At 61.2% G+C, this 24,691-nt stretch overlaps 8 protein-coding genes across 8 annotated transcripts; 7 read left to right on the top strand and 1 right to left on the bottom strand.

Annotated features, from left to right (window-relative positions):
- Nucleotides 1-255: 255 nt before the first annotated feature.
- Nucleotides 256-1,569, top strand: BKCO1_3300088 (uncharacterized protein; the record flags this gene model as incomplete). Its single annotated transcript, XM_020274590.1, has 4 exons — nucleotides 256-499; nucleotides 553-764; nucleotides 829-981; nucleotides 1,066-1,569. 4 exons carry the CDS (start codon nucleotides 256-258, stop codon nucleotides 1,567-1,569), a joined length of 1,113 nt encoding a protein of 370 aa, XP_020129413.1.
- Nucleotides 1,570-3,621: 2,052 nt separating this feature from the next.
- On the top strand, nucleotides 3,622-4,728 carry BKCO1_3300087 (nad-binding rossmann fold oxidoreductase family protein; the record flags this gene model as incomplete). Its single annotated transcript, XM_020274589.1, has 1 exon — nucleotides 3,622-4,728. One exon carries the CDS (start codon nucleotides 3,622-3,624, stop codon nucleotides 4,726-4,728), a length of 1,107 nt encoding a protein of 368 aa, XP_020129416.1.
- Nucleotides 4,729-5,107: 379 nt separating this feature from the next.
- BKCO1_3300086 (uncharacterized protein) lies at nucleotides 5,108-6,150 on the bottom strand (the record flags this gene model as incomplete). Its single annotated transcript, XM_020274588.1, has 2 exons — nucleotides 5,108-5,524; nucleotides 5,608-6,150. 2 exons carry the CDS (start codon nucleotides 6,148-6,150, stop codon nucleotides 5,108-5,110), a joined length of 960 nt encoding a protein of 319 aa, XP_020129417.1.
- Nucleotides 6,151-6,852: 702 nt separating this feature from the next.
- Nucleotides 6,853-8,095, top strand: BKCO1_3300085 (aldehyde reductase ii; the record flags this gene model as incomplete). The annotated part of the gene is made up of 2 exons (XM_020274587.1): nucleotides 6,853-7,708; nucleotides 7,794-8,095. The coding sequence occupies 2 exons, from the start codon at nucleotides 6,853-6,855 to the stop codon at nucleotides 8,093-8,095; spliced, it is 1,158 nt and encodes a 385-aa protein (XP_020129414.1).
- Nucleotides 8,096-8,598: 503 nt separating this feature from the next.
- BKCO1_3300084 (uncharacterized protein) lies at nucleotides 8,599-9,534 on the top strand (the record flags this gene model as incomplete). The annotated part of the gene is made up of 1 exon (XM_020274586.1): nucleotides 8,599-9,534. The coding sequence occupies one exon, from the start codon at nucleotides 8,599-8,601 to the stop codon at nucleotides 9,532-9,534; it is 936 nt and encodes a 311-aa protein (XP_020129415.1).
- A 3,525-nt stretch (nucleotides 9,535-13,059) lies between these two features.
- BKCO1_3300083 (alpha beta hydrolase fold-1 protein) lies at nucleotides 13,060-14,181 on the top strand (the record flags this gene model as incomplete). Its single annotated transcript, XM_020274585.1, has 1 exon — nucleotides 13,060-14,181. One exon carries the CDS (start codon nucleotides 13,060-13,062, stop codon nucleotides 14,179-14,181), a length of 1,122 nt encoding a protein of 373 aa, XP_020129420.1.
- Nucleotides 14,182-17,479: 3,298 nt separating this feature from the next.
- On the top strand, nucleotides 17,480-18,897 carry BKCO1_3300082 (c6 zinc finger domain-containing protein; the record flags this gene model as incomplete). Its single annotated transcript, XM_020274584.1, has 3 exons — nucleotides 17,480-17,735; nucleotides 17,785-17,901; nucleotides 17,972-18,897. 3 exons carry the CDS (start codon nucleotides 17,480-17,482, stop codon nucleotides 18,895-18,897), a joined length of 1,299 nt encoding a protein of 432 aa, XP_020129421.1.
- Nucleotides 18,898-22,033: 3,136 nt separating this feature from the next.
- BKCO1_3300081 (c6 zinc finger protein) lies at nucleotides 22,034-23,539 on the top strand (the record flags this gene model as incomplete). Its single annotated transcript, XM_020274583.1, has 2 exons — nucleotides 22,034-22,111; nucleotides 22,328-23,539. The coding sequence occupies 2 exons, from the start codon at nucleotides 22,034-22,036 to the stop codon at nucleotides 23,537-23,539; spliced, it is 1,290 nt and encodes a 429-aa protein (XP_020129418.1).
- Nucleotides 23,540-24,691: the final 1,152 nt, after the last annotated feature.

Genomic DNA, 24,691 nt, shown 5'->3' with positions numbered 1-24,691 from the left:
TCTGAGCCCCGAGCGCCGGCAATCCTCCCGCCGCGAGACGATAGTAGGGCCGTAGCCAGAACCGCATGCACCCAGCCTAGGCCCACAACATCCCCGAACACTGTCCGGAATACTTCCCCATGGACCCTCTTGTGTTCTCATAAACCCCTGCCCGGCATGACAACCAGGGCTCGGACACTGGCTGACGGTCCACTCCGCTCTTTTCTGTCTCTCAGACCCCGTCTCTCGTTCTTTTGATCCAATTCCGTCACCAGTATGGCCGAAGCATCGCAGACGGATATCAAAATCGCCTGCGTGGCCGCCGGCTTCACCATTGGCTTCGGCTACCTGACAGCATGGGATGCTTGGAAAGTCACGAGCTCGATGCGCAACCCGCTGCGCAACCTGTTCGTGTGGATGGTCTGGTCCGAGTTGGTCGTCAACGCTGCCATGGGCATCATCGCCTGGCTGTTCCTGCTCGGCTACATCAAATCCGCCTTTGGCACATACTTCTCAATCGGTACGCATTGGCTCCCTCTCCGCCAACCCGCTGCCCTGCTGACCGCCGTCCAGTCATCCTCTGGGTCATTGAGATCCAGTTCATCCTCCAGATCATCATCAACCGCATCGCCATCATCACAACCGACAAGTCCTTGCTTCGGAAGATCCGAATCACGACAATCTGCTTCATCACCCTCATCAACATCTCCGTCTTCTGCATCTTCATCCCCGGCCACCTGGGCGTCAACGACACCTTTGTTCGAATCAACAACATCTGGGACAAGGTATGTACACTCCACCCTCCCCACGTCCGCCCCACACCAGCTCACCAGGACTAAACCCCCACAGATCACCAAAGTCCTGATCGGCGCCAACGACGCCGTCCTCAACTGGTTCTTCATCGTGCAAGTCAAGAAGCGCCTCGTCGCCAACGGGCTCCAAAAATACAACCGCCTCGCCGCCTTCAACACCCGCATCGCCTTGATCTCCGTCGGCATGGACGTAAGCCCAACCCCCCACCCCCCCTCACATCTCCCACCCCCACGGCCCGCACCGCGCTAACACATCTCCCCCCTCTCCCCACAGTTCCTCATCATCGGCACCATGTTCCTCAAAAACGGCGCCGTCTTCCTGCAATTCCACCCCGTCGCCTACATCGTCAAGCTCAAGATCGAGCTCTCCATGGCCAACCTGATCCGGCACATCGCGCAGGAAGCCGTGCACGACATCGGCGGCGGCAGCGGCAGCGGCAGCGACGGCAACAAAAACAACAACAGCCACCACCACTCGAGCCTGGTGCGCGACCGCCGCGAGTTCGGCGTGCCGGGGCAGACGCGGCACAGCGACGTGCCCATGAAGAGCGGGTCGCACGACCACGCGCTGCGGGAGCTGGGGCGCATCACGCAGAAGCGCGAGTATACGGTTGAGGTGGAGAGGGCGCCGGCGACGGGGCCGGGGTCGGGGCCGCGTGGGCATGGGCGTGGCGGGTGTGGTGGTGAGGGGACGGGGAGGAGTAGTAGTGCGTCGACGAATGATTATGGGCCGACGAAATGCGATGGGGCGTCGGATGAGACGCCGCTGCATTGGTAGAGAGAGAGAGAGAGAGAGAGAGAGAGAGAGAGAGAGACGGTCGGTCGAGGCGGTTGGATGGCGACCATGGACGGCGATACCCCGAGATTCATTCACTTTGTTGGCCTTTGTTTAATTTTTTTTAATGAGCGAGTGGTGCAGAGCCGTAAACTTCTCCCGGAGCGAGGTGCGCCCCTTTTTTCAAAGTATACCTTTTCGGATATACGGGCACGAGGAACCTTTTCTTTCTCCATATGTAACGATTTATGCTAGACAAGCAATATCACTATCCATTTGCTAAACAAATTACCGAGCGATGTGAGATGATGAAATAACATTTCGAAAATGCGGTACCGCGTGTATAAGTTCTTCAATTTCTGAAACCCAAAGTTTGGGAAGTGAAACCTCTTTTCCGTAGATATCACAAGCAATCTTGACGGAATAGATCTTTCTTCAATGCCGACCAATGCTTAACAAGTATACCTCTGCGGCTTTGGCGATTCGTCTTGCTTCCTTCGTCCTTGGGTATCTCCAGTTCGAAAAATCGCCTCATCTCGTTTTGCCAGTCTCCTATCTGTTTTTTCTCATTTCCGACCATCACGGATCCATTTTTGATGTCCATCTTCGCGATCATCGAATTTGTGCCTGGCCACTCGACGATATCGTGATCACGGCCGCAGATCATGCTCTTCAGTACTCCACCAGACTTGACGTCGTTTCAGCAGCCCTCATCCATGAATGTCCAGGGACAGTCCTTACACCAGCAAATCCGCGCAAATTTCGGGATGGTCACTTGACATCCGTGACAGGTGAACGTTCCCTGATCCATTTCGACAAGCGAGAAAGCTGCTCTTGCATCCTCAACATTATTCAGCCTCATCAGACACGATCCTAAAGTGAAGTATGCAATCCCATCGTTCCAGGGAAGCTCATCCGTGAGCATCTCGAACGCTGCCCGAACAAGGTCGCCATAGCTTTTTTGCGTCCGACAAGCGGTTACAGGCTAGGTACAGGCGGCACATTTTGGTCGCCTGTGTCTGTGATAGAGGTGAATAGGGGCCGTTTTCTCCATACCAATCGTGTAGATGCTCTGCTTGGTGCGTCAGGTTATCGATCTGTGTCTGGTTATTTGGATATGACCGGAGAATCTGTATGTAGCCCGCTATTCTGATCGGCGTGCAGTGCGCGATCAACCGACAGGTGAATCTGTTCTGAGGTGGCGCATTGATTCCAAAGTCATCGTGACTGTTCATGTTCAAGAGCTGCCACGCAGATGCCGCCGTAAGAAGGGCATTCAGCATCTTAGTCAATGTCATAGTGCCGCAATATTTTGAAGCGCCCTTCTCCATAGCATTGCTGAGCGTGTTTGTACCGTTGTCGTCTCAGTGATCTTGTCGGGGTTGATCTGTTCGTAGACACACCAGTGTGGTTGTATGTAACGAAGCAGCTGTTTCCTAGCAAAAGCACCTCGTCGCCAGTGATGGGCCATTGAAGAAGTCATGGCCGGTGGTTGCTGATAGGCGGGACGGAGGGCGGCGGCGAGGCGGAGGCTGGCTGCGGACTTGGGCGCACGGCGGAGCTCTGAGCCCCGCGCGTCGGGCCGTGTGGGACGTGGGGTCGTGATGGGCCGGGGACGGATGGTGGATGCGGAGAGGAGAGACCCAGAGGGGCTGTTGTAACGCGAGACGCGCCGGCGATCCGGGGCATTCTTACCCCATTCGCCCGTTTCCCCTCGTGGCCGCAACCGCCGTGCAGGCGCCACGACCTGGCCGGCCACATCATCTTGGGGGTGCTAGTGGCAGCTTCCCCACCGCGGGGATTCCATCCTCCTGCAGTCCAAGTCCAGGACGCTTGTCCGGCGCGGAGGCGGCGGTCGTTCAACCCCACCTCCACTAACAACATGGCCCCATGGGCCGTGTGACGCCGTCAAACCGCAGCTATATGAACAGCCGCGCTCCCAATTGACTCCCAAACACCCCTCCCTTGCACGTACCAAGACCACACCACGCTCCCACGCTCTCCCACCACGTCGCCAACCCCGCTCTCACTACTAAGAACAACTGTACCGCAACCATGTCGGCGACAGGCGCCAACAAGCGGCCAGAGCCGCGCAGGCTCGCCATCGGCGTGGTCGGCATCGGCCGCATCGGGCGCCAACACGCGCTCAACGCGCTGCACAACGTCCACCGCACCAAGCTGGTCTGCGCCTGCTCGCCCGCCCCGGCCGACCTGGAGTGGGCCGACGAGGCCCTGATCCCGTACGGCGTCAACGTCTACCCGTCGTTCGAAGAGATGATCGCGGAGCCGGGGCTGGAGGCCGTCATCATCGCGTCGACGACGCTGCTGCACTACGAGCAGGTGGCGACGTGCATCAAGCGCGGGCTGCACGTGCTGTGCGAGAAGCCGCTGTCCATGTCGGTGGCCGAGTCGCAGGCCATTGTCGACCTGGCCTCGCAGCCCGAGTACCGCCACCTCAAGGTCATGACGGCCTTCTCGCGGCGCTTCGACGACTCGTACCTCAACGCGGTGGCGCAGATCCGGGACGGGCGCATCGGCACGCCCGTCGTGGTGCGCAGCGAGACGCGCGACAAGTACGACGACAGCGAGTTTTACGAGCGCTACGTCATGGCGAACCCGGGCATCTTCATCGACACGGCCGTGCACGACATCGACCTGACCTTTGCGTTCCTGGGCCCGCACCTGCGGCCCAAGTCGTGCCACGCCATCGGCACCATCGCCCGCCACCACAAGCTGGCCCAGATCGCCGACGTCGACAACGCCACGGGCTGCGTCGAGTGGTACCCGCCGGCCCCCGGCGCCGTCGCCCCCATCTCCTACTACTTCTTCAGCCGCATCATGCACCACGGCTTCGACAACCCCACCGAGATCATCGGCACCGACGGCGCCCTGAAGATCAACCTGCACCCACGCCGCGACCTGATCGTGCAGGCCAACAGCAACGGCATCGGCAACGACGTCATGCCCGACTTTTACGAGCGCTACGAAAAGGCCTTTGTGACGGAGCTGCGCGTCTACGCCGACGCCGTGCTCGACGGGAAAGAACTGCCCTACCCGCTGGGCGTGGCGGTCAAGGGCATGGAGATCGCGTCGGCGCTGCAGGAGAGCCTGCGGACGGGGAAGAAGATCGAGTGGGACGAGGCGGGCAACAGGATAGGGTAAGTCGACGCTCGCGGTTCTCCCTCAACCCCCCCACTCCGCACTGATCTATGAGTGACGTGTGTGTGGTGCATGAAGAAAAAAGGAACCATCCCATTCAATGATGCATCAGCACCAACATTCTCGCCATAGTCGTCCCCTGCTTTCCGTGCCGTCCATCAGTTTCGCCCAGTTTTACTCGTCGTATATCAAAGTCGTGTCGTCAGCTTACGGTAGTCCAGTTCCACAGACGCGGCTGCGGTCAAATCAAACATTTGAGCCCAAATAGACGAGTAGAAAAGTTGATAGTGTTTCATTCCGCCTGGTATCTCAACGTGACCACCCGTTGCCTGAACGCCTGCAATGCTCCTGTAGTGATAACATGTCATGTCGTGCCCTCTGTTCAGCGCTTGGCGTGGGCGGGGATGTTGAAGCCACGCGTCATGAAGTCGCTGTTCTTGCCGGGCTCGTTCTTGTCCTTCCTGAACAGGCTGCTCAGGTTCTCGTTGTTCTCAATCTTGCGGCGCTTGTTGCGCTCCTCCTGCTCGGCCAGGACGCGTGCCGTCAGCGACGCCGTGGCCGAGTTCTTGATGCCATCGGCCGCGGCCGCCGCCTTCTTCTTCTTCTCCTTCTTGGCCGACGCGTCGGCGTCCTTGTCGTCGCCGTTCTTCTTGCGCTTCTTGCCGCCGGGCGCCTTCTTGAGCGAATGCGTCAGACCCTTCTCCCTGAGCGTCTTGACCCGGAGCTGGAGACGGACGATGTCCTCCTCGGCGGTCGGCACGATGGGGATGACGTCGTTCGGCGCGTACGGCGCGTTGCACTTGGGACCCGTTAGCCAACCCACCCCTCAAACGTGGTACAACGCAATGCCGCAGGGGGAAGAAAAAAACCAACACCACTCACCGTCAAACACACGCTCTCCCCACCCGCCTCCTTGATCACCTCCCCCTTGAACGCATGCCCGCACGGCACCAGATACACGGCCTTGGACCCAGGCCCCAGCCTCTCCCTCGTAATCGGACACACCCAAACCTCACCGCCACCGGCCTCCTCCTTCGCCGCCACCTTCTCCCCCTCCCCCTCGCTCCGCTCCTCCCCCTCGCCCTCCCCCTCCACACAAAACCCCACCTCGACCACATCCCTAATCCCGGCGACCGCCCCCCTCAACACATCCCTCTCCGCGTCGTCGCGCTTGCGCAGCGCGGCGACATCGTCGGCGTCGGCCAGCGGCAGCAGGTGCTCGATGACGGCGTCCTTGTTGTAGAGGCGGCCGGCGGCGTCGGCGACGACGGGCCGCGCCAGCGGCCGGTTCGACAGCGGGCACGTCGTCCAGCGGTGGTGCTCGGCCTCGGCGGCGGCGGCCTTGAGCTCGGCGGTCGAGGGCGTGCGCGCGGCGGCTTTGACGAGCTCGCGCCGGGTGGGGATGGAGCCGCCGTCGTTGCCCATGGTTTTTCGTTGTGGATGGGCGGTTGTGGTGGTTGTGGTCGGTGGTGAGAGAAGTGGAGGGGACGGGGACGGGGAGGAAATACGGTCGGGGAGGCAAGCGCCGGGAGAAGCTCGGGCCGGGCGGGTGGGCGGCGGACGATTGCGTCATGTGCTGGCGCGTGGATATCGACGCGACGCGACGCGACGCGTAGGATAAATGGGAGCTGGAGGAAGGTTCGCTAAGGACACGTTCTGAGATTCATTACGCACTTTTGGGGACCCAAGCAACAGCGTCTTCTCTTGTTTCATCCCCGGTCCCTGACGAATGATCACTCGACTAGCTCACATCACTAGCTACCGGAATATCTGACCAACCTTGTCTTCTGGCTCACGAATTCCTGAGAAGCTTCCCAGGGCCATGTGACGACAGCGCCCACGACGGTCAGGTATTGTTGCTGTAATCGACATGAAACCCCTCGTCCAATCAAACCGGGATGCAATCCTTCCCGGTGGGGGCCGGGGGGACTGCATATAAAATGTCCAGACCACCCACCACCACCTGTTCCGAGAATCGAGAAATCCAGCCAGACCGTCTGCCCGTAACGCTCCTATCCGCCCCAACGGTACCCTCTCCCACACACGCACTCACCCACTCGCTCCCGACATACATACCCCCAACCCTCCCAACAGCCCGCAAACCACCCGCCCAGCCACCCCTCCACAATGCCGTCGTCGTCGCCGTCGCCCACCACCACCACCGCCCCGCCGCCGCCGCCCGGCCCCGGCCCCTCCCCCTCCCCCTCCCCCCTCCCCCTCATCCTCGTAACCGGCGCCTCCGGCTTCCTCGGCTCGCACATCTGCGCCCAACTCCTCCTCACCGGCCAGTACCGCGTGCGCGCCGCCGTGCGCTCCACGGCGCGATCCGCCTGGCTAGAGCGCCACTTCGCTTCATCATCTTATCCATCTTCCCCCTCCCCCTCCTCCTCCCACCCCTCCTTCTCCCTCACCCAAGTCCCCGACATGTCCGTCCCCGGCGCGTACGACGACGCGGTCCGAGGCGTGGACGGGGTGGTGCACGTGGCGAGCGTCATGGATGACGACGGCGGGAGAGACGGTGGTGCGCGCGCGGTGGTGGCGGCGGTGGTGCGGGGCGCGGTGGGGGCGCTGGGGAGTGCGGCGAGGGAGTGGGAAGGGCGGGGAAAGGGCAAGTGTTTTGTGTATACGAGTAGCAGTCTGGCGGCGTATACGCCGGGGGTGGAGGGGGGGCGGGTGGATGGGGAGACGTGGAATGGTGGGGCGGTGGGGAGGGCGTATGCGGCGGGCGGGGAGGGGGAGGAGGAGGACGTTGCGGCGCGGGCGATGGATGTGTATGCGGCGAGCAAGGTGGAGGCGGAGCGCGCGGTGTGGGCGTGGGTGGCGGACAACGGGCCGGCGTTTAGGGTGAACGCGGTGCTGCCGAATGTCAATTTCGGGCGCAGCCTCGACCCGGCGAACCAGGGCCATCCGACCACGTCGGGTTGGGTCGTTGCTCTCGCCACTGGCCGCGTGCCCGAGCACAGGTGGAGGACCGTGGTGCCGCGTGAGTTTGTTCCTTTTTCTTTTTTTCTTTTTGCCCTTCCCAATACGTGCCCGGAATGCTGACACTGAGCCCTCTCGTCCGCCAGAATATTACATCAACGTCGAGGACACGGCTCGCTTGCACGTTGCCGCTCTCACGCGTCCGGATCTCAATGGTGAACGCATCTTCGGGTTTGCGGGGAGGTTCAACTGGAACACGCTGTTGCGTGCCCTGCGGAAGATGTACCCGGAGAAAACGTTTTACGATGATAGGGACGGGCAGGGCGAGGATCTGAGCGAGATTGTCGGCGCGGCCAAGGCGGAGCAGCTCTTGAAAGACATGGGAAGGCCGGGATGGAAGGGACTGGAGGAAAGTCTGAGGGAGAATCTGGAGGGTGTGGACTTGTAGTCGACGGTCAAGCAGAAGTTTGAGGACTTCATCAACCATCACGGCAGACGAGATCCAACGACAAAAGACGTTGATGTTGCCGAGTCGTCGAATGGCGAGCTCCTATTCGCCGGCGGGGGTGAGCGACTGGTCGGAGCTGAAGCTGAAACCTTGCCAGTCGGGGGCGTCTGTCACGCTGACTCGCGTGGAGCCAACACCGAGTGCAATTTCACGGCCGAACACCGGAGCTGAGGTTTTGTGAGTAGTGCCCGAGACGGAGCAACAATGGCTTCCAAAAAGCAATTTGCACACCACCCTTTTCCCCCAAATACTTTGCTCGCCTCGGCGTTGGCCGTAGAAATTAGTGATCTGATTGCTGCTGCCCGGCGTCCCTATACTCGACGCCCGTTGTTTCGCCAACCCTCACTGTCTCTACCGTCATTCCCGGAGGCGCACCATACATACCATCCAACCACCGAACACAAAGCCAGAAGACGTTCGAACCAAGGAGGCCCAACCTCAACATGACCGCCACAACAGAGCAGCAGCCGAACAAGCCGCAGGCTTCCGTCCCCGGCCTCCCCGGCTTCCAACGCCTCAACCACAAAACCTACCTCCACGACCCCGCCACCGCCTCGCCCACGCCGCCCGCCACGGCCGCCCGCACGCCCAACAGCACGGGCACGCCCTCGCTCATCCTCGTGTGCTCGTGGATGGACGCGCAGCCCAAGCACGTGGCCAAATACACGACCTACTACCGCACCCTGTACCCGGCCTCGCCCATCCTGCTCGTCACGTCCGCCACGGCCGACTTCTTCTTCAACCCCGCGTCCCGGCAGAAGCGCGAGCTGGCCCCCGCCCTCGCCGCCATCTGCTCCTACGTCCCCACGAGCAGCACCAGCACCGACGACGACCGCTCCGACCGCTCCGGCGGCGGCGGCCTCCTCGTGCACGCCCTCTCCAACGGCGGGTGCGGCCACCTCGCCATGCTCTGCACGCAGTACCGCTCCCTAACCGGCCACGCCCTCCCCGCGCGCAGCGTCATCTACGACTCCGCGCCGGGGCGGTCGCGCTTCGCGCAAGGGCTAGCCGCCATGTCGCTCGCGCTCCCCTCCTTCCCGCTGGCGCGCTGGCCGCTGCAGGCGCTGATCGCGGTGCTGCTGGTGGTGTTTTTCCACCTGCCGCCGCTGTTGGGGGTGCAGACGGTGTCGATGGCGATGCGGGAGCGGCTGAATGATGGGGTGTATTTGAGAGCCGAGGCGCCGCGGCTGTATGTTTATTCGTCGGCGGATGCGGTCATTTTGGCGCCGGATGTGGAGGAGCATGCGGCCGAGGCGGAGGGGAAGGGGTGGGTGGTGGAGAGGGCGGTGTTTGAGGGGAGTGCGCATGTGGGGCATATGCGGTTGGAGCCGGAGAGGTATTGGGAGTTGGTGGCGACGGCGTGGGAGAGGAGGGCGTGAATGGAAAGACGGAGGGGTGGAGAGACGGGATAGGGGAAGGGAGAGGAGGAGGGGGGGTGGGGGATGGGATGGGCAGTGGAGAAGGAGGGGAGGGAAGGATGGAGGGAGGAACGTGAAGAGGGGATAAAGGTGGGATTGGAAGAAAGAAGGACGAAAGGAAGGAAGAAACTTCCACATTTCAGGAGATCGGGAAGGAGAGTAGGGCGGGAGCATTCGTTTGGATAAAGTGTCCCATTTGGAGAAAGGTTCAAATTTTTTTTTTTTTTTTTGGATTCAACAAATACCGCTTACTTGCCGCGAGACAGCTAGATGTAGAGACCTTAGAGAGACAGAGACCAAACACCAATTTCCTTTGCGGCTTTCTCTCCCGGAGTGAGCCAAACAACGCCCGCCTCTGAGGCAGGCAAGAGGGGCAGTCCACTCCAGGCGCGCCACGTTGACGTCGATGCGGCCAGTGCCGTGCGGGGTAGCCGAGTTGAGCATCTGGGCCCCATGGCAGCAGCTCAACACCAAATGGTCGCCCAAAACTGACAACTGATGCATCATGGGGTGCCGGGCGGGCAATTCTTTCCCCAGAGCGTGCAGTGCTTGCTTGAGCATTCGCGGCATTCCTTCCCCGCGCCCGCCTCAGAAGCGATCCGGAGGGGAAATCTTTCCCCGCGCCACACCCTTCCCCAGAACCGTACACTGTCGACATGCAGGTTGGCGACTCCACGAGAGATCCAGCAGCCTACGAGAGCTCTCTCTAAATAGTAGAGCATGGGTTTGATTTAAACAGAACCGTCGTCCGCCTTGCTGCTTCTTCTGTTCTCAGCATCTCACCTGGGGCCTGGAAGCCATGTGTGGGTGCCGACGAGCACCGACTTTGCACGCGCCCCGCAGGCGAAATGCGGCCATTGCGAAGGGGAAGGGGGCTGCATGTGTTGTGTGTGTGAGAAGCCGCTGTCGACGGGTCGTGAGGGTGTATGTCGGTTTTTTTTTTTCCTTCCCCCGTCTCTTTCACCTACCTCTCCGCCGTAAAATAACAACAACAATAACATTTCCTCTTCCCAAAGTGAGTATACGTGCTGACGACCCCACCCCCCAGGCGCATTCCGCCGTCGACGCCGCCAACGCCAACGCCAACGCCACCCCCCACCTCAAAGCGATGGCGGGCCACTAGCCTACTCCCGCCGCTCCGACGCCTCCTACCGGGACGCCAAAGCCAAGGTCGAGTAGTCGACGCCGGGCGTCATCGGTCAGCAAGCCCTTTCTGCCGGTGCCGCAGCCAGAGACGGGGCGACCAGCCCAGCGCGACGCCACGAGCTTCTTCATGTTCGTGCGGTAGGTACGGGGCGGCCAAGAACGCGGGGGGTGGGGTGGGGGGGGGGGCCGTCTTCGTCGACTATATGCAGCACAGCATCCACACGACGTGGGACTGACCATGTGGTTACTCATAGGCGGCGATGATGAGGAACGACGTCGTGCCCAAGACCCGTCTTCGCCGCCCGCCGCCGGCGCGCTGACGCACCACCAGTCTACTACCACCCGGAGCTCGCGCGCGCGCCCGCGCCCAACAGAGCCGCGTCTTCGAGTTCTAAGGGCAGCATAGAAGACAGCCGCGTGCTATACATACACATAAATACACCACAACCCCAGCACGCCACGCAGCAGCCGCGCCCACGACCGGCCAGGACCCAGGAACCGTCGCCGCGACCGAGATAATAATGGTCGGCACATGCACCGCACCACACCCTGCGTGGCAAGATGAGATCATCATCGTGGTTGAACGGTACTGATCCCGAGCGCGCGCCGCGCCGCGCATCGTGAGCACATCTATTGCATCTCCTCGTCTCCCCCTCGTCTCCCCCTGATCCCGCTGTAGCACACGGGCCGTTGGTGGTGGTGGTGGTGGGGCAACGAACGAGAGGGTGCGTTTTGACTGCGAGGGGTAACCGGGTGGATGGGGATGAGCTGGGGGGAGGAGAATTGAGTTGAGGGGGATGAGAAGGACTTGGCTATGGCTATATGGGGAAGGGTGGGAGGAAAAAAAAAATAAAAGGAGATGTGAAAGGCAGAGGGCACGCCGTCGTGTGCTTCGGATCCCGTTGGACGGCGTCGGACGTCGGACGATGACGATGACGAAGGCGAGGCGGGGTTGAGAGATCGACGTCGAGTCCACCAGGCGACGATCACGAGTCTCTATTGCTAGGTATTTGATGAGCGCGGGCCGAAGCGTACCTAGGGGGGAGGGGTCTCTTTGAGACATGACCGTCGGCGGCGCGCATGATTGACAGAACAGAACAAAAAATAGAAAGAGGTGGTGGGAAAGTCAAAAATAAGACAGGAAATGAGGCTTCTCTTTTCAGTGTTTTCGGAGATTGGGATGATGCATCTCACGTCGTGGATCGTTTACTCTATTGGCTTTTTGTCTGTCGGGACGGGCGATTTCGAGGATGGAGCCATCTCTCTCTAATTTCTTTTCTGTGAGGCAGTCAGGCAGGCATGGGTTCAGAAGACGAGCATAGGCCTGGGTTCTTCACATGACAAGAGGGTGCGAAGCAAGCGGTGCAAGGGCGACAAAAGCAAGGTTTGACGGGCAGTAGCAGTGGCGCCAAGTGCGGCGGCTTGTTGCGCATCATGCATGCAGTGATCGCCTTCCTTTTCACGATCGACATGTAGGTATGCAGCGGCAGGCGGAAACGGCTCCGGAATAATGGAACAGGAACTTGGATTGGCTCGCGGTGGCCCAGGCGTTTTGGTGAAGCGCGGCAAGGTTAGCATTCGTACGTACGATTAGGCGAGGCAGGCGATTGGAATCGTGTGATAGGCGGTGAGCCGCGGCGGGCGTCCATGCAGGCTCGAGCAGGCACCGCGCAAAGCACCTGCGTATGCGTCGCATGCGCCCAGACCCCGCTTTCTGCTTGCTGCGACTCGGCCAAATCCCTCAGTCAATCGCGCCCATCTCGCGGGCTGATAACTCAGATCCGAGGGGAAGAGGGGCAGAACAGAGGGGCACCGTGGCTGTCGTGTGTTGTTGCTCGGTTGCTTGCACATGGTAGCCCGGCTCGGTCCCCTGACTTTTTGGCCTGGCTCGCTCGCTCGCTCCCGTCGCCGTCGCCGTCGCCAGGGAAAAAAAAACGCCATGCGCCATCGGCGGGGAGTTGGCCCCAAATGAGGAGCAGCGTGCGGCTCCCAATCAGCCTTCCCGCCCGCAACGTGCTGTGACTGAGATTGCGGGCTGTTGCAAGCCAGAAACGGAAGGGTGTGTGGAGCAAAGACGCAATATAAGCCCTGCGCCGGCCTCCTGGCGACGACGTGCAACGGTGCTGCTGCCCTTCGCAGCCTCGACCCCCCGCCGCCCGCTCGCTCGAAACAGTCGTGATTACGTCCGTGGCGTCTCCGGTTCCAGCTGCGACAGCATCCCCCCGACCCCGACCTGACAACGACAGGCGAGGGGAAAAAAAAACAAAGAATTACCCGGAACGGAAGGATAGAGAAAGCTGCGGGGAGAACGCGAAGAAGAAAAAAAGGCCGACAGGACAGATGGAAGGCCTTACCAGGAAAACCTTCACCACCTCGCGCGCCTTGACCTACACCTACTGGGACACCGAGCCAGCCACGCCGCGTTCGTCGCCATCGTCAGCGCCCACGAGCCCGACCTCCTCCTTGGCCTCCGCCCGCACTCCGACTGGCGCCAACAGCAGCAGGAGCAGCAGCAGCAACAACGACCACAATGGCTACCGCAGCAAGCCGCCGATCCTGTTCCTGCACGGCTTCCCGGACAGCGCCTTCCTGTGGTCGCCCATCATGTCCGCCCTCCGCCCGCTCTCGCACCGCATGATCGCGCCCGACATGCTCGGCCACGGCGCCACCTCGAAGCCCGCGGACCCGGCCGCGTACACGTCGGACCTGATGACGGCGGACCTGGTCGAGCTGCTCGCGAGCGAGGGCATCGGGCGGGCCATCGTCGTCGGGCACGACTGGGGCGCCTTCGTCGCGCAGCGCATGTGGCTCTGGCGCGGGCCCGCCCTCGTCGCCGGCCTGGTGCTGGTGAGCATCGCCTACATGCCGCCCGACCGCGAGTCGCCCTTCAACCTCGAGTACCTCAACTACGCGCTCGAGGAGGCCACCGGCCACGCCCGCTACGCGTACTGGGAGTTCTTCAGCGAGCCCGACGCCCCGGCCGTGACGCAGCTGCGCGCCGAGAGCCTGTGGACCGCCCTGCACGGCAGCCGCCCCAACTGCCTGCGCGACATCTTTTGCACCCGCGGCGCCGTCAGGAAGTTCCTCGAGGCCGACTGCCGGGAAGAGGTCAGGGACTACGCCGCCGACGGGAGCGTCTGGAAGAACGAATACATGGCCCGCATCAGGGAATCCGGCTTTGCTGGCGCCTTCAACTGGTACAAAGTTTACGTGCTCGGGCTGAATTGGGAGAAGGAGAGGCATATACGTGGAGACAGGCTGAAAGTCCGTGCGCCGACTCTGTTCGTGGCTTGCTCGCGCGACGACATTTGCTTGCCTTCGTTCATTGAACCGTCCAGGCAGGCGGGCCTGCTGCCGGATCTGGAGATTGCGCAGATTGATGCCTCGCACTGGGCCACCATGGAGAAGCCAGACGAAGTGAGCCACGCGCTGTCTTGCTGGCTGAAGGAGCGGTGGTCGTAGTAATGGAAGCTGTGCCGGCTGGTCAGTCCTCAGGTCTAACGTGACTAGGGTGGATAATGCTTGGCTGTTTCTCGGAGCAAAAGGGCGGCGGATATCAAGCACTTGGAAGGCTCAGGCGACAAACTATGACTTTTTACATCTGAGCAGCCCGTTAGTGGATTCATCAACGGGCCGACGTGTTCCAACGCTCGGTGGGCTACTATATTGATGAGCGGCATTTTAGTAGAGGCACATCTGCCGAGTGTCGTACGCTTCCGCAGCTACCCGCAATCTTTGTTTCACGCCGTTGTTCCGATTGCTCCGAACATGGGCTCCCGCATCGGAGGACCAACGAGGTAAGGCGTGGTGAAAGCTGCCGATTCCGGCAAAGGGCTCCCGGAACCGTCTCGGCACGCTGGAGACACAGAGACTCGGTCAGGGCAAAAAGTGGCGACGGCGACCACGATGCTTCCGGAAATAACATTCGCGGGCCCCTGATTGGAGAGGGCGCACGGTGAAAGCTGCGCCTCGCCAACGCTTTGTTCAAGACGGCGAAACGCGCATTAACCGCGCATTCTAGGGATGAGGGGACGGGGGACGGGGACGGGGACCACGTCAGGGTTTCTTGCTGAGTTTCAAAGCAGCAACGCAGCGGCGCAGCGTCATGATCGCGGTGGAGTCTGGGCGAGTGGGCGAGCAGGTGACGGGTGTTGCTGCGCTGGCTCGTGTGTCTCCGCCGGAGGGTGGAGCGCAAACCGCCGGCGGAAAGGCAGCGTGGCAGGGCTGTTGGGATCATTGGGCGGGGAGTGAATGTACAGGGACGAATAATGACGAAAGCCAGCAGCTGGTTTGGGCCGCAACGGGAGACATGTGGCAGCTGAAGAGAACGTGGCGACGATCCTTTCTGCTGAGACGCGATGAAACCGGGACAGAGTCAAGAGCCAGAAGACGTCCCGTTGCCAGAGGCAAAGGAAAAAAAGTCGAGACGGGCTAGCGACGCGCGGACGGTCGCACGCGGACGGGCAGTGGTCAGTCGGTGAGGACAGACGGTGTGACTTCTGAGGCCGTCACAAGGCGGTGGCATGGAAATCAGTAAAGAATTGCTGTCAGGCGCGGGCTGCGGACTGCCTGGCTCGGCAAGGACGGGATCAGCGATCGGCCGACAGGTGGATCTGACTTTGGTGCTGCTGCGTGCTGCTGCGTGCTGCTGCGAGCTGCTGCCCGGCGCGTCGCACGGCGGTTGCAGGAGCGCAGCCGGCCTGGTGAAGCGACTCGGGGCGCAGATGTGCAGACGAGGCTGGGTCGGTCGCGGTGCTGCTGTCGTAGGTAGGCGGCGCCGTTGGGGCATCCGGCATGGCTGGGGGGCTAGGAGGGCAGAGGGGTGCTCCTAGGCTCAAGGGCGGGCGCACGTACGGCGTGACTCGCGGGGCGGAGAAGGACGAGAGCACCCCAAGATTCGCCGGGTGGGTTGACGCAATTTTCATGGTGCAAAGGGTTTACGCCGCTGGACACGCCGGGGCGATTGCGCCTGCGCTCTGGTTGGGCAAGACCCTGCCAAGCCAATTAGTACGTAATGGGCAGGCGGTTATCATGGCCAGTTCGGAAATGCCGCACGCCCCCCAGCCAGGGCCGACGCAAACCACGATGCAGCACCGCGGGCGGCGAGTCGCTAGGTTATACCAGGTCGTACTGCTCGCCCCGCAGCTCACAACAGAAGAAGCGCAGGAGTGCGACATGCCAAGCGTCGAGCAAAGCCTAAGCACCCGGCCCACGGTCCGTCGCTCTCGGCGCATCGTAGGGGCCGCTCTGGGGGCTAGGGCGCAGCAGATCGGGCTTGGTTGGAGATCCAAATATCTGGGGGAGATAGGGAGGTCTGCACGTCTGCACGTCTGCACGTCTGCACGGCTGCACGTCTGCTGCACCTCCTTCCTGTGTCCTGGCCCATTCACCGCATCGGGGCGCCCAGGGCTGTGTGCTGTGCAGGGCTGCGCGATGCCGGCCGTGGTGGGCCGCTCCGCCGAGCAGGACGCTCCAGCTCAGAGTGATGGACGAAGACAGCCAAGCCGTGACGGAAGAAGCCTTGGCGGGACGGCGGGCGCCAAGCCCAAGGAAGCGCAAGCTGGCGCAAGCTGGCGCAAGCTGGACGGAAGGAGCGCCGTCCAGGCCGGGAGCGATGGATGACGATGCGCGCCGTTGCCGTGGCTATATTGGTTTGCGGGTGGCCTATTGGAATCGGCGGGCGGACAGGAGCTGGCACGGCCGGGGCGCCAGCCAAGTATGAGTTGAGGTTGCAGTCGACGTCTCACGGCGTCACACGCGGGGACGAGTGTGGAGAGGCAGGGATGCCAGGCCCAGTCCGCCGGCGCGGGAGCTTGCGCGACGGCTGCCGTGGCATGCCAGTCCGCTAGTTGCAGCGGTCCAGTCCAGACGTTGAGCGCCGCTGCTACGTAGCAGCAGCAGTGGCGCCGGGGCGCTGGGGCGCTGGGGCGCTGGGGCGTTGGGGCTCTGGGTATAATCGCCAGCCGGCACGGTGCCTGTCTGCGCCTCACGGGCTGGCCGCCGAGAGTGATGAGCAGACGTACGGGCTGCTGCGTGCTGTGGGTGAGGCGCGGCGCCAAGCAGGCTAGTCGGGCAGGCAGAGGTGCAGCGCTGCGGCGTCGCAAGGGCGTGTGGAGGGCTGGGGAAATGATGCAAGCGCCCTGGGAGCGGCGCGCACGTTCACGGCGCGCAGGCACGCAGGCGGCTGAGGTCGGCCGAGCGCTGGATCGGACGACGGGCGGCAGCGATATGGATGACGGATTCGGCGCGTAATTGGGGCCGGCGGCGGCCGTGGGGGGCCACAGGCCAAGGCGCGCCCTGGGGCAGCTGCTCGAAAATTACCGCGCTGCGAGATGATGAGCGGCCCAGCACTTAGCCTCCCCCCACCCCTGATGCCGGTAGCGAAACTTGCTTCGAGATGCAGAAAGAGCCGCACCTGCCCTCAGCCTTAACCAGCGCCCGTCCCTCGCCGAGCTCGCCCACCCCGAGCGCTCTCACCCAGCTCTCACCCAGCTCGCCCACCGCCCACCGCCTGCCTGCCACTCCGCCCGCCACTCCGCCCACCAACCCAGACCCCGACTCCAACTCCAACTCCTACTCCTACTCCTGCTCCAACCCGGTCTATGGTCACCTGCCGTCCGCCGCGCCTCTGCTCCATGCGAACGCGCCCGTGGTGATCGCCCCTAGTCCGATACGCTCGACCGAGACCGCGTTGGGACCCTACCGTGCCTAGCAAATTCTGCCTGCCCGCCTGCCCGCCAGCCTCACCGCGACCTTCTCAATGGCGACCGAGCACGCAGCACCCGCCTTCTCCGTCCCCAACTACCACCACTTCCAGCAGCCGCCGCACTTCGCGAAGCAGTCGCAGGGCGTCTTCGTCGCCAGCACCCGCCTCAACTGCCCCGCCATGGACCTGCCCAGCCGCGACCCGGCCCAGCTGCCCAACAGCATCCAGGTCCACGCCCGCCGCAAATCCGTGCCGTACACGGGCAGCTTCCGCCGCTCCCACACCACCGGTGACATGAGCACTGCCGACTGTGTGTAGCACACGCCTTGATTCCTGACCCGCCCCCGCTAACGACACAGACGCCGCCCACGACTTCGCCCCGCAGAAGAAGCCGTCGCCGCCGCCGTCGCTCGCCGACTCGGCCTGCTCCGTCTGCACCACCCGCCACTGGGAGTGCGACGGCAAGCGTCCGCAGTGTACGTCTTCTAGCCGCCTGCTGTGTCACCTCAGCGTCACGTGCCCTGCGTCATTGGCTAACCCGACTAGGCACCGGCTGCGAAAGGAACGGCCTCTCATGCCACTTTAGCGAGGCCCCGTCATCGCCGTCGTCGGACCGCAGCGCCTCGCAGGGCATGTCGGCCGACGACTTTGTCGAGGTCGGCGACTTGCCGCAAGAGGTGGAGCCGCACCGCGAGCTGATCGAGGGTGTGCGCCGCGTTTACGCCACCCTCGTCAAGATGCGCTACATTCCTGCCGAGGAGCTGATTTGGCCCCCCCACCACCAGCTGAAGAGCACCCTGGAGCCTCTCGGCTTCGACCCGCGCATCGTGGACCTGCTGCGCTACCTACCCTACCTGCGGAACACCGTCGTCCAGCGCGCCAGCCCGGAACTCGACCACGGAACCTACGGAATCAACTACCTCGACCAAGGCGAAGCCGAGGACATGCTCGAGGTGTCCCGGCCCAACGAAGTCTTCATCTTCAAGTCCTGCTCCGATTTCGGCAACTTCTACGTCTACGACATGGACCGGAAAACCATGAAGCTCGCCACGCCTTTCCAACTCTACAGCAAGGAAGCCGGCAGACAAGAGTTCGACAACAGGCTCACGGCACGTTCCGCCGGCCTTGTGCTGAACGACCTGGTTGAAGGCTACAGGAACTTGACTCTTGTGCCGATGCGCGGCCTCCACGGCTACCAGCTGTCGTCGTCGCTCCCCGGATCCGACACGGAGATCAAGCGGCTGTATCTCAGACATGGCTGGCCCAACAAGTTCGACGGCGAGAGCTTCCAGAAGGCGCTTTCCGAGTGGCTCGAACGCGAGAGCCAGAAGCAGCACGCCGACGTTGGCCAGATGACGCGCGTTTCTGCCGTCGAGGCGCAATCCGGCACCCCGAACCGCAAGACGATGCGCAGCACCCGCAGTCTCCGCGAGAGGCTCCATCTGACGCGCCGCGCCACTGCCAATAGATAACAAGGCTCCAAGTCCCCAAGTTTAAGCTGTCCCAGTCTGTTGTGAAGCATGCGTTGGCTTCGATTGCTGAAGCATGTGGTGATCGCCGTGCGTGGATTCCTCGTCCGATGAGCCGTCCGCCGCAGATGTGGCTGTTGACGACGCGAGAGGGGTGCCAGATGTTGAAGATGATGATGGTGAGAAACATCAGCGACGCATCGAAGATGTAGATGAACACGTCGTTGCTCATCAAGGATCCTTCGGAGCCCTGGATGTACTCGACGACGCGAAACACGGATCGCACCATAATCAGCGTGCTGGCGATGTACAGGATCACCAGGAACCACCGCCCAAGTACCGACAGGGTGTCCGCCGTGGCCGTCGGCGTGCGCGAGATGCGAATGTAGAAGACGAGACGGCCACGACGATCATGGAGAGCCCGAAGAACAACAGTTGCACGCATAGACCAACGATGATGATCCTCTCACCCACCTCACTTTGTTCGACATATCCGCCTCGGAAAGCATGCCGCCGCGTGGCCAGAAGCAATCAGCATCAAGCACTGATGGAAGGAAGAAATAGAGGGCAACCCACGGGCACTTTGTCCAAGGGAGGAAATGACGTCGCCAAATACGAAAAGCTTGGTCAGCCATCTCACCGGGATCGGCGCGCTCGCCGATCCATCCGTCAAGCGGACGATACGGCCGAGGACCATGTAAACGGATGCGGCGAAAATAGCTCGTGCGAGGAGCAGCGTCAGGCCCTGCATGGCATACGGCCACGTTTGCCAACCGGGCGTCTGCCGGCCGAAGATGAAGCGACTCAAACAACCGACGGTTTCGACTGTGCCAGCAAATGTTTCTATTAATTTTATTTTCCAATAAGCGGGAGAGGGCAACTCACACAAACACGGCCGATAACGAATGGGACGAAATACCAAGTCCGCCGCCTGACGAGCTGCCAGTGGTGGAGCAGCGTCGCGTTGGCGAACAGAGCGACGAAGACGATGGCCTGGGGAGGTCGAGGGGCTGTAGTGGTAGAGCACGAAGGCTGTCTTTCGTCGCCGGGCTTGTCTGACATGATGTGTATTTTCTTTTTTTCCTCTTTATTCTTTTTATACCCTATTATCACTGTTGTGCTATTATATGATGAGTTTGAACCGGTTGCTCGGCCGAGAGGCGTGCTGGTCTTGTTCTTTTTTGCGAAAAGAGCGAAGCAAGAGAGAGAGAGAGAGAAAGTACAAAGATGAGTAATAGATGGCGGTACACAAGAACGAAAGTTTGTTTCGATGCAACGTCTGCTGTTTTGATTGCTGCAGGTGGAAAGTCTTTTGTAGGTGTAATGCTTGTCGTGCTTCTCGAAGATGGATGGAGATGGATTCTCAAGAGCATCGTGGTCACTGAGTGCAGGCAAAGATATACATGTATACAATTTCTACATCTAGTCACCTATGGACGACTTGTCTGAACTTCCAGGTCCTAGTGGTTTGCAAGAAAGAGAAGGGAAACTGACACTCGCGCTCTATTTTTGGGCGACACGACCAAAAAAAAAAAAAACCGAAGCAAGAAACAGAGTCGGGACAGCGATAGAGATGTGTGCGTGTATGCGACTCAGGCACCCAGGAATGCGAGAAGGAGAGAGAGAGAGAGAGAGGCAAACTTCGCTTTTTATTTTATATCTATTGGACCAAGTCCGATTACTACTACATCCTCCAGCTCAAGCGTCAGTCAGCCACGGGAGAAAAGGCAAGCGGGTGAGGGAGCGAGACACACAAGCCGATTATTTCGGCAGCTTTTGCAGAGTTGTAGCTCAGGTGTGTTGTGCGATACGGGACACGGGGGGTACCGAGCTGGCTTGGTGGCTTGATGGCTTGACGGGATGTTGCTGACGTCGCCGGCGGTAGGGAAGGGCGTACAAGTGATTTACGAGAGACTGAGCAGGAAAGTCGAGTCTCGTTCTCGGTTGGATGCGCATGATCTGCAGACGGAGGCCGGTGTTGAAAAAAATTTGATAGAGTAGATGGCGTTTTTGCCGGGTTCCTTCGGGCGGGACGATGGACGGCATGACGACAGTTGTTGGGCAGCCATCCCTGCTTGGGGCTATTTTGGGGTGGCGTGGGAAAACGGTCGAGTGCGGGGTCGGTGTTCCATGTCGACGACGTCAGAGGCGGGCAGCCCAAGCAGGTGTCGATGCAGGGGCTGAGCATCCTTTTGTCTGGGAATAATAATAATAATGTCCGGACGTCAATGCAGGTGGTAGAAATATAGATGTAGGATTGAAAGAGAGGCGGCCAGGACTTTCCATTGCACAACTAGCCGAGAATGTCGTATTCGGGTGCGGGGAGTGCCTTTTCGCTAAGCTTTGGCAACTCCAGCGTACAGATGGGCTATTGATCAACGACGGGTGGAGACGGGCCAGACGCGACATGTCGTAGTTGGCGGAAAAGCGCCATGGCCCGTTGGCTGCTCTCGCTAATCTTGCGAGCGGGGGCCTCTCTCATCACCGGCGATGAAACATTGCAGAGCCGCTGCTGCCGCGAGACTTTCGGCTATTCATCCATCTATTCGAAACGTAAAACGGACGAGACGGCGAGCCAATCACCGGCAACGCCATCTAAGCATCCAATCTGCGGCGGTTTGATTGGACGCCGGGCTGGCGGCAGCCGGGAGACAGCAAGCAACTGAGCTGGCGAGGTTAGGGTGGCTGAGTCAAGGCCGCAGATCCAAGAGCGGCAGGTCGCGGCCCGTCGCGTAGGGGCTGGGGCTGGTGGTGCGGAAGGCTCACCAGAGGGTGTCGGCTTGGCAGGGCCCTTCGCCGCAGCACAACACAAATTACAGCTGCAATCGTAGGCCGGCCGAGTGTGCAGCTCTCCCGCCCGCGGCCCAGCAGCGCCAGGCCGAGAGGCAGACTCGCAGACTCGCAGACTCGCAGACTCGGACGGGTGCGGACGACAGGGCGGTCGCAAGCACGGGCGCGCAGCCTCAAATACAAGAAAGACGCCTATTCACCCCTCCTCCGACACGCGAACGACCGACCGAACACCATCGACATCATCCCGTCCGTCCCCGTCCCCGTCCCCGTCCGCCGGCTGGACTCCGCCGCCCTCGGCTCCGCCCTCGAGCGCTCCACCCAAGTCGTAGTCGTACTCGCCTCCGCCATGATTCCCGCCGCATCTCGGAAACCCCATCGAAAATCTCGCAACGGCTGCGGCCACTGCAAGCGCCGCAAGATCAAGGTGAGCGCACAATAGCCAGCGATCATAAGCCCACGCCCCCACCGCCCTGCCCGCGAGCCTGCCCTCCGTCCAAACCCGCCGCAAACCGTCCCCTCTGCTACCTACCTGGCGTTCCATGGCCGCACCCCGCCCGCACCCGCACCGCCGCCGCCCGCAGCCCCTCCTGAGATGCACCTCACGTGACCCCCGCCGACGCCCCCCGCTGACGCCTCCCAGTGCGACGAGACCAAGCCGCACTGCCGCAACTGCATCAAGCACTCGATACCATGCGACTTCCCGGACATCCTGGCCCGCAAGGCCTCGGCCTCGGCCTCGTCGCAGAGCCCGCAGCGCTACCTGGGCTCCGCCGCCGCCCAAGCCTCCACCGCGCCCACGTCCAACCCCAGCCCGTCGTCGGCAGCCAGCCCGCACCCGCACGCCACGGCGCTGCTCGAGGGCGAGGGCCACATGCAGATGAACATGGTTGACCTGGAACTGCTGCACAACTTCGTCACCTCGACCGCCTTCACCATCTCGCAGAACGCCGACCTGCGCACCCTGTGGCGCGTCGAGGTCCCGCGCCTGGCCTTCCAGCACGACTTCGTCATGCGCGCCATCCTGGCCGTGTCCGCCGCCCACATGGCCCACTGGAAGCCCGACCGCGCCGACTTCTACATGGCGCGCGCCGTCGCCCACCACAAGATCGGCCTGCGCGGCCCCACGAGCATCCTGCCCCACGTCACCGAGGACAACTGCAGCGCCCTGTACATCTTCAGCGCCCTGACCGCCATCCTCAGCCTCGCCATGCCGCGCAAGCCCGAGGACATCCTCTTCGTCAGCAGCGACGGCGTCGCCGAGTGGCTCTTCCTGCTGCGCGGCATCGCCTCCATCGTCTTCTCCTCGGCCGACTGGCTGCTCAACGGCGTCATCGGCCCCATGCTGCACCGCGTCAAGGTCCCCGCCTTCGACCCGGCCGTCCTCGTCCGCGCCGGCCTCGACCCGGACGACTTCAAGGCCGAGCCGCTGCCCACCGACGACCCCGTCCGCCCGCCCGAGCACGACCAGCTCGCCGACCTCCGCCGCTTCCTCGAGCGCGACCTCGCCCGCGACGACCCGCACGCGTGCCAAGTGTGCTGCATCGCCCTCGACGAGCTCGTCCGCTCCTACACGTACATCTGCAACCTCGGCCCCAGCGACTGCCACCTCCGCAGCATCTTTTCCTGGCCCTGCGCCGTCTCCAACGACTACCTCGCCGCCCTCACCGCCCACGAACCCCACGCCCTGCTCGTCTTTGCTTACTACAGCGTCTTGCTGCACCGCCTCGACGGCTTCTGGTGGATCAAGGGCTGGGGCACCCATCTCATCTCGCGCATCTACCACCTCATCGCCCCGATTTACAGGCAGTGGGTGCGGTGGCCCATTGAGGAGATTGGCTGGGTGCCGAGGTGACGACGTGTTGGGTGTGTTGGTTGTATTGCATGTACGTGTGTTGCTGCTTCTTTTTTGATTTTTCGTTGTTTCTTAGCGGGAAGCACATGGACCTTTGGGTACCTAGGTCGGTCGGGGCATTCTGGACGTTGGAGGAGTTTGAGTCGCTTGTGCTTTTTTTTGATTTTATGGGCTCGCTCTTTCCTCTCTCTGTCCTTTGGCTTGTGTCCCTTCTTGTTCGTGTGGATTTTCGACTTTCTGGGGATATTGTACATACAGTTTCTTTTTCGAGACGGCCGTGTTCTGGGTGAGGGAACCAGTGTGGGGTTGGTTGTCCTTATATGAGGACGAGGTTTTGGAGCTCGGACTGTATGTAGCACACACGCACACACACACATACTGCACGTGAATGTAGAATGATCGTATGAGCTAGACACAATTCATCGCCGGACGAGTCCCTCTTTGCGCTGTTATAGCTGATAAGCTGTTTGGATTCGTGCTTGTGTTTGGTTGATGGATCTGTGGAATGTCTCGTGTCGAACGGCAGTAGAGCGCTTTACTACTTCCGCCCATGGTTCACCTTTTCAGGATAGTCTTTCTTCCCCTTCCTGGCTACCATTGGTGGAGTCGAAGGTGTCCTGTCGCTGAACTAACTAGAGCATACTATCATAACAGAGTAGTAGAAGGAATGCAACCACGGAAGGGGAAGGGGGAGATATCGATATCTGTGGAATGACTGAAACGATATCTCGGCTTTTAATGACGAGCAGAACTACAGACTATCGGCCTTAAAAATGTCAGACAATATCAAGGCCATTCACCAGCACGAGAAACAGTGCGGCCTCGTACTTTTTCGAGTTCGACAAAAGCAAAAAAAGAACCAGCCAACCTGTCGGAAATATTCACAAGGCTGAATGACACCCCGCGAATCATGGCTACCACGGGCTGGCACCGGCTTCGTGTTCTCGGTATGAATGAGTTTGCCACATGGTTTCGCTCGTCAACATAGGTTTCAGGGAAATCAGCCCCCATTTCCTCGAGGCTTGCCATCTCGTTTTCATGCTGCAGTCGCCCCCCAAAAGCCAAGCCATCTACCTCAGCACAAGACGTTGGTTGTACTAGTGTTGGACGTGAATGCCATCTTCACTAGCAGATGCTAACAAAACCAGTGGA

Source organism: Diplodia corticola (genome assembly GCF_001883845.1).
Source record: "Diplodia corticola strain CBS 112549 chromosome Unknown scaffold33, whole genome shotgun sequence".
In the NCBI taxonomy this organism is placed as follows: Eukaryota; Fungi; Ascomycota; class Dothideomycetes; order Botryosphaeriales; family Botryosphaeriaceae; genus Diplodia; species Diplodia corticola.
Note: the sequence above shows the minus strand (reverse complement) of the source record. Positions and strands in the feature narration are given on the sequence as shown.